Below are 13,422 nucleotides of genomic sequence, written 5' to 3' on the forward strand. Positions count from 1 at the left end.
TCCAAAAAAATGATGACAAATCTTCTCAGGCTGTGCTATTGGGTACATGCTCCACTGTTGTAGAAAATATAGGAAATTCCTGAAGTTTTAATATATTCTACTATAGGTTCATCACTTGACATTATCATTATGAAATGCTGTGTGTCACAAAAATAACCAGATTTCCTTGTCAACTGCATTATAGTGAACTCTCATCATATCTTAAACCATGTCCATTTTTGAGTCTTTTCTAATATATGTTTATTATTCTGATGCTCTTGCAAAATATGTTTCCTCTTCAAGGAGATTCATGGAAAGGACTTTTGACAAATAGAGGGTTTGGTATTTTTAAAATCATAAAACTAAACTGGGTAAGAATTTTTGGAGCTAATGGAAAAGCTGCATTTAAACAGAACAAGTATGAGTAACATGGGGCTGAATGAATGGAGGAAGATGATGATAGCAGTTAGGAGTCTTGTTTGAAACATTGCTAGTTCTCTTCTAATCATGTTGGCTCTTCCAGATTTAAAAAGACTTTCTCTGAAGAGGTCTATGACGTGATAAAATATTCCTTTGAAAGCAAATTGAAAATTTTAGCTTTTCTCTGAACCCTCCAGAGTTCAGAGACTCTTGGGAGTATTGTTTCTTTCATGACAATTGTAGTTGTTTACAAAAGGTCAATAAGAATCTGTTCTCCTTGTCACAGGACACCACTGGAAACATTGGTTACTTTGCCAAGGGTCTGACTACAATGTCATGGTTGAGAGAGGCCTGCATGGACTCAGATAGGACCAGACACCTTTGAGGAACTAAGATTGACTTTACGGAGCCAATAAAGTCCCTTGGAAATGTTGGCCAGATCCCTTGTTTACAGAGTTCCCAGCAACCTTACCAGTGAGTAATGGATGTCATTTCCTGGCAAGTGCAAGAACCTCAGGATATTTGGGGGACCTGGAGAAGAGGAATTCACACCAATTTACAGGTATTGCCGGCAAATCTGATCCTGGTATTGGGCTTGGCTTCTGGCCTCAAGAGACTATTAAAATTTCAGTCCAGAGATTCCTTATGAAAAGTAATAGCAAAGCAAGTTTGAAAGGACCTATAAGGTCAATCACTACTTTTGTTGAGCTTATGTAAATAATTAGGACAACTTTTTAAAAATGGCAATTGTTTTTCAAGTGAAGTAGTCTCGATTTGGCTCTTTTTAGAAATGAGGGTGATTTTAGAAAGAAAAATTATGTTTACATAACACACCTTTGTGGATGTTAAATTCCAATTCTGATTAACTGTCTTTGAATGTTTGTTGCTTACCTAAACTAGACAACTTCAAGTAAACTTCAGAGAAATTGCTACAATAGGTCATGTATAGACAATCTTTGTGCTTGCCACTTTGTGAAGATAATAAGGGGACCCCATGGGCATATGATTACTTGACTAACTGAACAGTAGTCAGGACCCCTCAAGAATTGCATAATTCAGCTATAACCTGGACTAGTTCTATGTGGCTGTGATAAGAAATCACTCCTTAAAAGCCAGAGCAGGGGTACCTGGGTAGCTCAGTCAGTGAAGCATTCGACTCTTGATTTCAGCCCAAGTCATGATCTCAGGGTCATGAGATCAAGCCTCCCATCTGGCTCCTCACTCTTCAGGGAGTCTGCTTGAAATCCTATCCTGCTTGTGTGTGCTTGCTCTCTCTCTTAAATAAATAAATAAAAATCTTAAACAAAAGCCAGAGCATATCCCACTCCATGGGGCTAACCGTGAACTTGTGGAAGTAGTGGATGGCCCCACTTTTCTTACAATTGGAAAGAGGATGCACTTGTGGATGCCCATCTCCCCAAATGGAGTTTTCCCCCAAATCCAGTGGTTCTCATAATTATTGTATTATTAAAGCTAGGCATTAGACAAAGAAAGCTTCTTGACCCCTTAATCTCTTTTTAAGGTTTATTTATTTATTTGAGAGAGAGAAAGAGAGACAATAGTGATGACAGGCAAAGGGAGAGAGAGAATTTCAAGCAGAAATAAAATTTCTTTTATTTATTTATTTATTCATTTATTTATTTATTTATTTTAGAGAGATAGATAGCAAACGAGGGAGGAGCAGAGGGAGAGGGACAAGCCTACTCCCCACAGAGCTCAGAGCCCAATGCCAGGCTTGATCCCAGAACCCTGAGAGCATGACCTGAGCCAAAATCAAGAGTTGGATGCTTAACCAGCTGAGCCAACCAGGTGCCCCTTGTGTAGGATTTTAACAGAAACTGAGTGGTTGAATTCCAAGGAAAGGCATAGCTCCTGTGAAAGATTTCTTGACTTGGCCATCAATTTGGTATTAAACATCTGTTCATCGTGAGAGAGTGAAATGCAAGGACCAGTGAAATTCAAGGTAAAACTACAGAAGCTGGAGGCTTTGAATACAGAAGACAGGAGCTAGGACCTGGGTCCCAGCTCAGGGTCCATTTATCCCCACTTCTCTTGCACCTGGTCTTCTTGAAGGGTGTATGGTTCAAATGGGACAGGGTCCCGTTATGCCTCCTTCTATATATCTCTCATTTCCCCTTCCCCCTGTTGAGTTCTTTAATAAGAATGAAAAGTATTTCTGGGACACCTGGGTGGCTCAGTTGGTTAAGCATCTGCTTTCAGCTCAGGTCATGATCCCAGAGTCCTGGGATTGAATCCCACATCAGACTCCTTGCTCAGCGGGAGCCTGCTTCTCCCTCTGCCTGCCACTCCCCCTGCATGTGCTCTCTCTGTCTGTCTGTCTCTCTGTTAAATAAATAAACAAAATTTTTTTTAAAAGTAAAAGTATCCCAAGCACTGGCATTGGAAGGTGGAGGAGGGTGTTCCTGTGCTGTGTCTGCCTTCAAACCACATACAGGTCGTCCTGTCACCTGCTTCCAGGAGCTTTGTTTGATTCAGGTTTTCTAAAGAAGTAACGGAAACATTCAATTCCTCTTACCAACCTTGCTTCTGTCAGAACTCGTTGTTTTTTTATGAATTAGTTTCACAAATGACCAGTTTCTCACAACCTCAACTCTAAATTCCTTCATTGGTATAATTCTTAATTTTCCTCTCTCTGGGATTTCCTAGAAAGAGGAGAATTCATAGACAGTCCCACCTGGAAGCAAAGAAGCAAATAAAATAGCTTCTTAGCTTGTCTTAGTACCTTCCATGAGGCTGTTCTAGAAGAAGGGTGGTGGTTACGTGGGTGGTATACACACAGGGGCTGCTGTGTATTAGACTAGAAAGTAAAACACAGGATGGGATTGCCTTTTGACTGCTGTTTCTTTTTCTCTGCAAACCTCTTCTGACTGTAACAGAGGTATAGAGACTCTGTAGCAGCCCAGACTTAGCCATGAGCTTCCCAGAAAGAAAATTCATTGAGGTTCTCTGGAGAGGTGATGAAAAATAAGTCTCAGGGTTTGGTACAAACACACCACCCAACACCAGAGGTGCAAGACAGCCAGTTCCTTATAGCTGGTTGAACTCCTTCAGGATCTGTGTACACACACGTACACACTCATACACACACACACACACACCATACCCAAAATGTCTAAAAAATATGCCCATGTTTGTAGACATACCGAGAGAAATATATCCCACTCCTTTGCATATTTCCACTCAAATTCAAACACACATGTCCATACAGTATGCACACATACATGACTTTCACTGAGGTGTTTTATGAATATATGCACCCAACTGTGCCCCCTTTCCAAGCTCCTGATTGCAGGGTGGGGTCCAGTGAAGGTGAAGGAGAGAGTGTCTGAATATGAGCTGTCACTAAGTGTGTCACTAAGTGTGTCACTGACTACGGGCCACAAACACATAGAAATTGTTTATTCATTATTCACTATTTGGAATCATCCACTGCTCTCCAGTTACCTCTATGATATCAAGTGTCAATGAGCCACACTATCCCGAGCAGAGTATAGCTCGGGGGTGTGCAGCACGAGCTTTGCTCAAACTTGGTACAAATCCGAGCTTCCCTACTCACTTTGCATAAATGATTTAACCTCTCTGAGCCTTAGTTTCAACCTTTGTAAAATGAGCACAATAATACTCACCTCATACAGCTTTTGTTTGAAATAGGTGATTATGTGTAGTGCCTGGAACAGAGTAGGGGCATGGTGCTCAGCTAATGGAGCTATTACTGTCACCATCATTTGGGGGCCTTGGAGATGTAAAGAAGTAATACATAAAAGAGATGTTCTTCTCCCTTCCATGGTTTTCAAATTTCATCAATGAGACAAGATAAATGCGTGGAGAGTAGGACACAAAACCTGAAACTCTTACTTGAGCCATAGCAGGCAACTTACTCTCCTAAATCCAAGGCCTGCTTTAAAAATTTACTACATTTCAATGCTCTAATAAGTTGTTATTTTTCTTCTGTCATTCATCATCCCCATACCTCACTGCTGTACGTAAACCACACGTCCACCCAGCCTTTCATTTCAGGAGTTGACTGGAGAATTCTTGAGAAAACAAATATTTTGAGATTTCATTGTGTATATTCCCCTGTTTCTGGGCAGGAGCCCATCTGAGGCATTCTACACCCAAGTGAGCACAGCCAGAGAGCCTGCGTCTTCCCATCTGCCCCATCACCCTCTAATCTCAGACAGTGTTTCCTTATGTTCAATCTCAATCTGTGTTCCTTCAATATTGGCCTCTTTATATCACTCATTCTGTTTGGGGATGAGGTACTCCAACCTTCAAAGGATGAAGAAAATTCAAAAATGCCCACTTGGTAATACCGTTCTTTTGCCTATCACTCCAGGTCTCTGGAAGTATAGATGTCACATATTTTTGTTATTAACCCATTAAAATTAATCAAAAGATCCCTTAAAAAGCATAATTTTGCCCCTGTAATTATATAATGCCTCATGCTGTCACCTGTTCTCTCCTTAAGGCTTTGGAAGATGAAATTGTCCTCATTTCCAGGACAGACAGTTAAGAAGTCCTATTTCATCCCCCAACCTCCACGTCTCCTCAATAAGTGTCATCACATTATCACTCATTTGATTAAGGGACCGTACAACCCTGAGGCTGGGCATGACTGATGTGACATTTCCAGTCCATTCAGGCATCATATGAAGGAGGGGAAATACAATTGGCCGCAGACCTGACCTATGCAGTGCTTGCCCCAGGGCAGCCCCTGAGGACCAGGACAAATCCAGTGTGGGAACAGTGGGCATTTTCCCAAAGTGGGCAGAGTGCTAAGCCCTGCCATAGTGACTGGCATGGGAGGCCTGGACACAGGGCAGTCAGACTGCACACTTCTCCCTCTTCCCCAAATTCAATTGCCTCAGCGTAGGCTCCTCCTCTTGTGCTCCCAATCCCAAAGTTTTCAGACCTTCCATAGTGCTCATTTGAGGCCAGACACCTGTCATCCAACATTTAAGGCCAGTACTTCTCAAACCTGAAAGAGCATACAAATCACTTGGGAGCCTGTTAAAAATGCAAATTCTGATTCAGTAGGTCTGGGTTGTGGCCTGAGAAACTGCTTTTCTAACAAGCTCCCAGGTGACACCCTTGTGCGGATCCACGGACCACACTATGAAGAACAGAGTCTACATGACTGTAGCAGGTGCTCCAACTGTCTCCCATGAAAAGTCTATGTGTCCACATCCTCTGTCTGTCTGTCCTCCAGATGGCAATAATCATATCTCATCCCTTCCTGATTCAGGAATCTCACTCCATGGCACAATACACATTATACAAACCTGGCTCATAAATTCCCTTCAAATGTGAAAACACATCCCTCACAAGAGTCTCATTCTTTCATGACTCTTAAAGGTCCCTGTAGCCTAGAATTACTGTCCCAGTTGTTTTCCAACTCACCTGTCACTCTTCTATTTCCCAAATTGTTCCATAGGCATCCTCCTCCAAGAAGAGTCTCTTGACCAATTTCTCTCTCAGTTTCTACTCAGACCTTCCCTTCCAAAGTCATGTTGCTTCATTCCCTAACCAGTTAATAATTCCTCCTATTTCAGTCCATTTTTCTCCCCATTTTGGGTATCACTTGTCTCTCCTCCAGGAATCTTAGATGTTCTCATGAAGTTTTTGTAATAGTCTCTAAAAAAAACCATCTAAAGGAGTAGGTAAGTATATGGATAATCCTGCCTCTAGCAGGCGTCCCCAGAGTCACCTGCTTCTGTTGGGAACACGAGAAATTCCACAAATAAGAAAGTAGCTTCCTGTACCTCCCTCCCACCACAGGGCCCATACATAAATATGACAGAAAAGCACTAGCTCTCCTATACCAAAGCATAAAACTCCGACTGCATCAAGAAAGATGCCTGTTGTGCCCACGCTGGAACCAGTCTCATTTTCAGGGATTCCCTTGGACAGATAGAGCGGGTTGGGCCTTCTATCAATTTCACTATTTCCAGCCCCTCCCCACAGCCTATGGGAAACGATGTAGTGGGACTAGGGGAGGTCATGTCAGGTATTCCACCTCTCCAGCAACACCCCCCCCAGGCCTGTATTTTCCCTGTTGCTCTTAGAATGAACAATACTGTTCTTCCTGCTGGCTGTAGAGGAAGGGGAGAAACTGCTTTGCGCTGAGCAAGATTCCACTCTGATGGAACACACAGGACAGTCACCAGAACTCAGGCATAGCCACACAAAGAAAAAGCAAGTGCCTGAATATAGTTCTAAATGCTCGGTAGAGATCTAGTTACAGTTCTAGATATAGTTCTAGATGGAGAGAGATACTGGTTGTTAAGGACGTTTCCCAGAAATAGTTTTAAAGTAGTAGCACAGTGCTAGCCTGAAGGGATGGAAAATTTTCTGTACCAAAGATATGTGTAGGGGCCCCTGGGTGGCTCAGTTGTTGAGCGTCTGCCTTGGGCTCAGGGCGTGGTCCCGGCGTACTGGGATCGAGCCCCACATCAGGCTCCTCTCCTGGGAGCCTGCTTCTTCCTCTCCCACTCCCACTGCTTGTGTTCCCTCTCTCACTGGCTGTCTCTCTCTCTGTCAAATAAATAAATAAAATAAAAAATCTTTAAAAAAAAAACGAAGATATGTGTAAGTCTCAGTTCAATTTAACATGAATTTGTGAAATGTTCATTATGTGTCTGGTGCCCCTTGGATGCTCTGGGGGAGTGAACAAGATACCCTCCTTATCTGTGCTGGTATGTGTATGTGTGTGTGTGTGTGTGTGTGTGTGTGTGTGTGTGTGTGTATAAAATGGTAAATACAAATGGTAAGTTTTCATTTTTTGATGGCTGCATAATATTCCATTATATATATACGCCTGAGTTCTGGTGACTGTCCTATCTGTTCTATCAGAGTGGAATCTTGCTCAGGATCTGCAGCTTGTTGGGCCCCTGTTGGAAGGGCTGTAGCCCAACTGTTCTGGGGATCCCGGTTTATGGCAACCCCCAGCTGAGACCCGCTCCTCAGCTCACTCTTTGCTGCTGGCTTCCCCTCTCTGATACCTGGGAGCTCTGCCACACTCAGGCACCCTCAGTCTTTCTGTAACCCTGAGGGTCCTGAGACCACACTGTCCCAGCGAGGTTCTCACCCCCCACTTAGTCAGTGGAGCGACGTCCCTCACTGGAGCAGACTTCTAAAAGTTCCGATTTTGTGCTCCTCTGCTCTATCACTTTCTGGTAGCAGGCTGATGGAGCCCCCACCACCACCACCACAGTCTATCTTCCCATATATTGCCTCAAATTCATTTATCCGCATGTCCTAACTTGCAGAAAGTGGTTGCTTTTCTGTTCATAGAAAAAAAGCTATTCTTTTCTTTGATCTCCAGTTGAGTTCGTAGGTGTTCAAAATGGTTTGATAGCTACCTCGCTGAATTCCTGAGACCAGACGAAATTTAGGTCTCCTGCTCCTCCGCCGTCTTGGACCACCCACCAACTGAATTTTTTAAAAATGATATACATCTACATTGTGAAATGATTCACTCTGATTTCCCCACTGTGAAAGGATTAACAATGGTATTTTAATCTAAATATTTCATTAAATGAAGGTAAATGTTCAGAGGGAGACTTTGTTTCCCTCTCTTCATCTTTGCATGTGGACAGGCTTCAGCTGGAGCTCTGGTTTTCTATGTGTGGTCCCTAGACTAAGTATCAGCATCACTTCGGTACTTGTTAGAAGTACAAGTTCTGGGCCCCACCCACACCTACTGAATTCCAAAGGCTGGGGGCAGGGCCCCATAATCTGTGTTTTCACAAGCCCTCCAGGAGAGGTGACACCAGCCAAAGTCTGAGCACCACTAAGCAGAGTCCTCTTCCTGGACTCTCTCCAGCCCCTCTCTCACTGTGACTTTGATTAGTGAGTTGAAGAGATAACACTGAGCATCCCCAGTTCATCCCCTTCCAGTTTTTGTTCATTTCCTTTTTTTATCCAAACCAGCATGTCCACAGAACACATGTATTCCAACCTGCTCATCCACAAGAAAATTTAGTAAAAGCAGGTTCTCTCCCATGGTGGGAGGTGAAGGGTGCTCCGGACTACTGGTGGTGAAAAGTAAGTCTGTCTAATGTAGTGCTGCAGGATTAGCGAGCCAAGTAGGCTGCAGATCTAAAGCTGACAGTTTAATCATCTGTCTCTATTCATGATTATCAATAGATTCCAAACACAGGAGGGGAAATGGAGTGTTATTTATTGGACCTCTCCAGCTCCAACAATGAGTTCTGTGAAAAGTGGGCAGGATACAGGTCCAGATCGTGTGCAGTAGAGAGACCTACTTAAGAGAATAACAGGACAGAAGAACCAGAGGAAATCCTATAATTTCTTAAGTACCCAGAACTTTACAAATGATCAATTGTGACCTCTCATGTCACAGATAAATAAGCAGAGCATGGAAGGAACTGAACGGCTTGTTTAAGGTCAAATTGCTAGTAGTGGTGGAAACAGGATGAGAACCCAGGACATGTGGCTCTCAGGTGTGCAGTTTCTGATCAGGTGGACCAAAGCAGACAACAGTAGAGAAACTTTAAAGTCCAAGAATGCGGATATCACTAAGAGAAGTACCAACCCAGAGAGTTCCAGCATGGATAGGGGCTCAAAGCTAAAGTGCTTTGTGCTCAGAGGAAACCTCTGGCTCCAGTCCACCTGTGCATGCTCTGTTGTCCCCTCACACAGTCACAGCTCAAGCTACACAGCCTGCTCAGTGTGCTCTGAACACGGCTTTCTTCTCCTGTGCTTTTCCTCCTGGTGTTTTCACTGCCTACAATCTCTCCCTGCTGCCCATGTGTGGAAAATCTTATCTGTCCCTGGAAAGAGCCAACTCAAATGCCATTCCTTTACGAAGTGTTCTCTGATTTCACCAATCAATCCTCACCACTCTGCCAGCCACAAAGGATCATCCTTCACTCTGAATTCCCAAGACATTTTATTTTTATATTACTTATGACAACACATTTTACCTAGTATTATAGCAATGCTTAACCCTTATTTTAGAATATAACCTCTTAAGGGAAGCAGCCATATTTATCTCTTTTTGTTTTGTTATTCTAGTTTCTTTTATTCTTTTATTGCAGTAGAACTCACATACAGTGTTGTCATAGAGTCTCAGGTGTACAATGTGATTCAACAATTCCACACATTTCTCAGTCTTCATCAAGATAAATTTAATCTTAATTCCCTTTATCTGTTTCACCTATCCCCAAATCACCTCACCTTTGGCAAACATGAGTTTGTTCCTTGCACTTAAAAGTCTGGGTTGGGATTTTTGTTTGTCCTTTGTTTGTTTTATTTCTTAAGTTCCACACAGGAGTGGAATCATATGGTATTTGTCTTTCTCGACTGACTTGTTTCACTTAACATTATAACTCCAACCATGTTGTTGAAAATGGCAAAATTTCATTATTTTTATGACTAATTAATATTACATTGTGTGTGGATACGTGTGTTTGTGTGTGTACCTCATCTTCTTTATCCATTCATCTATTGGGATATCTGGGTTGCTTTCATATCCTGGCTATTGTAAATAAGGCTGCAATAAACATAGGGGTGCATATATCTTTTTGAATTCATGTAACTGAAAAGATTTGCACTGAAAAGCAAACCATCAACAAAACAAAAAGGCAATCTATTGAATGCAAGAAGATATTTGCAAATGATATATCCAATAAGGGATAAACATCCAAAATACATAAAGACCTTACACAACTCAATACCAAAAAACCCAAATCCATTAAAAATATAGGCAGAGGTCCAAATAGACTATTTTCCAAAGAAGACATACCAGATGGCTAATAGACACATGGAAAGAAGCTCAGCATAACTAATCATCATGAAAATGTAAATTAGAATTACAATATGATATCAGGTCACACCTGTCAGAATAACTAAAAACAAAAAGACAAGAAATAACAAAGACTGGCTAGGATAAGGAGGAAAAGGAACCCTCAGGCTCTGTGGGTGGGAATGTAAATTGTTGCTGTCATTATGGAAAACACTTAGGAAGTTCCTCAAAATTTAATTATTTATTTATTTTAAAGATTTTATTTATTTATTTGAGAGAGAGAGCGAGATCATGAGTGGGGGCAGGGGCAGACAGAGTAGCAGGCTTCCACTGAGCGCAGAGCCCAATGCAGGGCTCTATCCCACAATCCTGAGATCATGATCTGAGGCAAAGACAGACACTTAACCCAGATACCCAGATCCCCCAGGAAATTCCTCCAAATTTAAAAATAAAACTACCGTATGATCCAGTAATTCCAACACTGGATATTAACCCTGAGAAAATAAAAACAATACTAGTTTCTTTTAGTAATAACTTTTTGAAAGCCAATATGCAGCTATAGACACAACTGAAAAGTAGACAAGTTAAAAAAAAAAAAAGAAAGAAAGAAAGCAAAGACACATCCTTCACTCCACAATAACTATAGAGCTTTTTTAGTGTTCCCTCAGATATATCCCATGGGAGTCCTATATTCCATGTGCTCAAGAGTACTCCCTATTATTGTGCAGGCAAAGAGACGGCATTCAGGTGTGATGATATCAAGCTAAATACATACTGGCACTGCTGAGTTCAAGGTCTACTGTTTGGGCCCTTAAGGCTGTGCTGGATCCCAGAGCCGAAGTAGATAACAAACCCAATCAGCATCCAGACACCAAACCGGGCCCAGGTGGCAGCTGTCATCTGCATCATAAGGCAAATATTCAGGAAGATGCTCAGAAGTGGGAGGAGAGGCAGAGCAGGGACCTTAAAGGGAAGGCGGGTGGAGCTCTGTGGCTGTCTCCAGATGACCCCAGTGAGCCCAGTGATGAGCACCAGGAGCAGCACGACCACTGTGATGGGACCTGGGTCTCCAGAAAGCAGACCTAGCCAGTGGGCCAGCACCAGGCAGAGGAGAGTCAGCAGCAGAGCAAGCAGTGAGGAGCAAACATAGACAACCCGGCCAGAGAGTAGAGTGGGGGTGGGGCTGGCTGGAAAAAACAGTCCCTGTAGAGTCAGCTTCTCTGCTGCAGGTCCATTTTCCTCCTGCACCTGTGCTTCATTTCCCCCATTCTGCATCTCAGGCTCATACCTGAGGATGAGAACACTAAAAGCCAATAGGGAGAAAACTAGCAGCCCCCCAAATGAAATGAGGTCCAAGACATCAGTGAATCCAAAGAAGAATGTCATGATTGCTGCAATAATGCCAAAGCTTACAGTGGACACGATGCGGGCGTGTATCCCGGTTTGGATCCTGGCAAGGACAGGGAACAGGAGGCCATCCTGTGCCATCATACGTATCACCCGATGTATGGGGAACATAAAGACTGAGAACCTTGCAGAAAGACTACAGAAAAATCCGAAAGCTACAACGTAGTAGGCAGGGGCCCAGCCAATATGGAAAAATGCCTCAGGCAAGGTGCTCCCAGGTCGAAGCCGGTAGTAAGGCACCATAAGTGTAAGTGCCGAAAAGACACCAAAATACACCAAAGAGCTGATGAGCAGTGAAATCACGATGCCCATGGGGATGGAACGCTCAGGGTTTTGGGCTTCCTCAACTTTGGTAATAATAATGCTGAAACTTACAAATGCATAGAAACAGGTAGCTGATCCTCGGAGAATCCCCGGAAAGCCAAAAGGCACGAATCCTCCAGAGCCCAGAAGGCCCAAGCCAGAGGTGTCATTGAGTCCAGCCTTTATGTAGTCCTCTTCTGTGAGCTTCCAATTGTGCAAGTCCCCCTTCATGAAGCCAGACATGATGACAAAACTGAGAACCAAAATGTTCACTGATGTGACCACATTGGTAACTAGGGAAAGCTGCTTAATGTTCTGAGTCAGCAATTCCAAGAGCAATAACACAAGGAACATAACAAAGAAGACTAGAATTTCTGCAAAGACACCAGGAACATGTGGTGAAATGGTCTCCTGGAAGGCCTGAGAAATCTTGTTGCCAAAAAGGTTGTCCAACGCTAAGGTCCAGGCCCAGATCCTAATGGCTATAGAAGCAACATTGGAGAGGATGAGGTTCCAGCCAGTGATGAAAGCCCAGATTTCACCCATAGTGACATAGATGTAGAGATATGAAGAGCCAGAATAGGTAACCCGGGCACCAAACTCTGCATAGCACAGCCCAGCCAACATAGAAATTAGGCCTGCCACCAACAAGCAGATCACAATGGCTGGTCCTGCTTGACTGCCAGCCATCTCACCAGCCAGAATGTACACACCTATACCCACTGTGCGGCCCACACCCAGGGCGACTAAATCCAGAGTGCTCAGGCTTCTGGCAGGGGCAGTTTCAGCCACAGGTGGCTCCAGTGGACGTCTGCTTACCAGCTTTTGACCAAATCTGCGAAGTGCCTGACACAGCATTGTAGCTAGAATTGAAGAGGATTCTAGAATCAGGGAGCTGTAGCAAGCCCAGGGAGCAGACAGTCTCAGATCAGGTTCAGTGAGGTTGAGTTAAGCCAAGTTGCATTGGGGATGCTTCAGTTGGTTGCTCGGGCTTCAAAGCTGCTCCTTCATATTTCTTCTGGTATGTGCTCTCCCTCCATAATGCCTAAGACATGGTAAACAATAAATATTTACTGAACCCATTACTTAATCCACTAGCCAAAACTCAGAAATCACATGTCATCTGCTACAGCCCAACTATCACAGAAACTGACACCAAAAGACATCATAGAAAACTCAACCCTGCTTCCCCCTCCCCAGAAAAAGTACCAAATACCTCCCAACATTCTCCTTTTTACACACCACATGACATAATCCCATTTGAGTTCCTCTAACTCATGTAGTGTCATGTACTAATTAAGCTGTAAGGCATAACAGGGCATGAATGTACTGTGCAATAATTTTCACATGGGATGTGTGTGCAGGGCTTGAACGTGAATTATGACACATTAACTCACAGATTAGCAGGCCTCATTGTAATTACAGACCCATTTTCTAAATATCATCTGAGTTTAAAATACAAATATTGTTCCTCCAGTCTTAAAGCCCTTGGCCCCAACATCAGCTAGCCAAGGTCAGATGGC

General features: G+C 43.2%; 1 protein-coding gene across 1 annotated transcript; it reads right to left on the minus strand.

The window, feature by feature from the left end:
* Positions 1-10,978: 10,978 nt before the first annotated feature.
* LOC113257814 (cationic amino acid transporter 3-like) lies at positions 10,979-12,757 on the minus strand. The gene has a single exon (XM_044385397.2). It carries the CDS (start codon positions 12,755-12,757, stop codon positions 10,979-10,981), a length of 1,779 nt encoding a protein of 592 aa, XP_044241332.2.
* Positions 12,758-13,422: the final 665 nt, after the last annotated feature.

This window comes from Ursus arctos, unplaced genomic scaffold (assembly GCF_023065955.2).
Source record: "Ursus arctos isolate Adak ecotype North America unplaced genomic scaffold, UrsArc2.0 scaffold_26, whole genome shotgun sequence".
NCBI classification, from domain to species: domain Eukaryota; kingdom Metazoa; phylum Chordata; class Mammalia; order Carnivora; family Ursidae; genus Ursus; species Ursus arctos.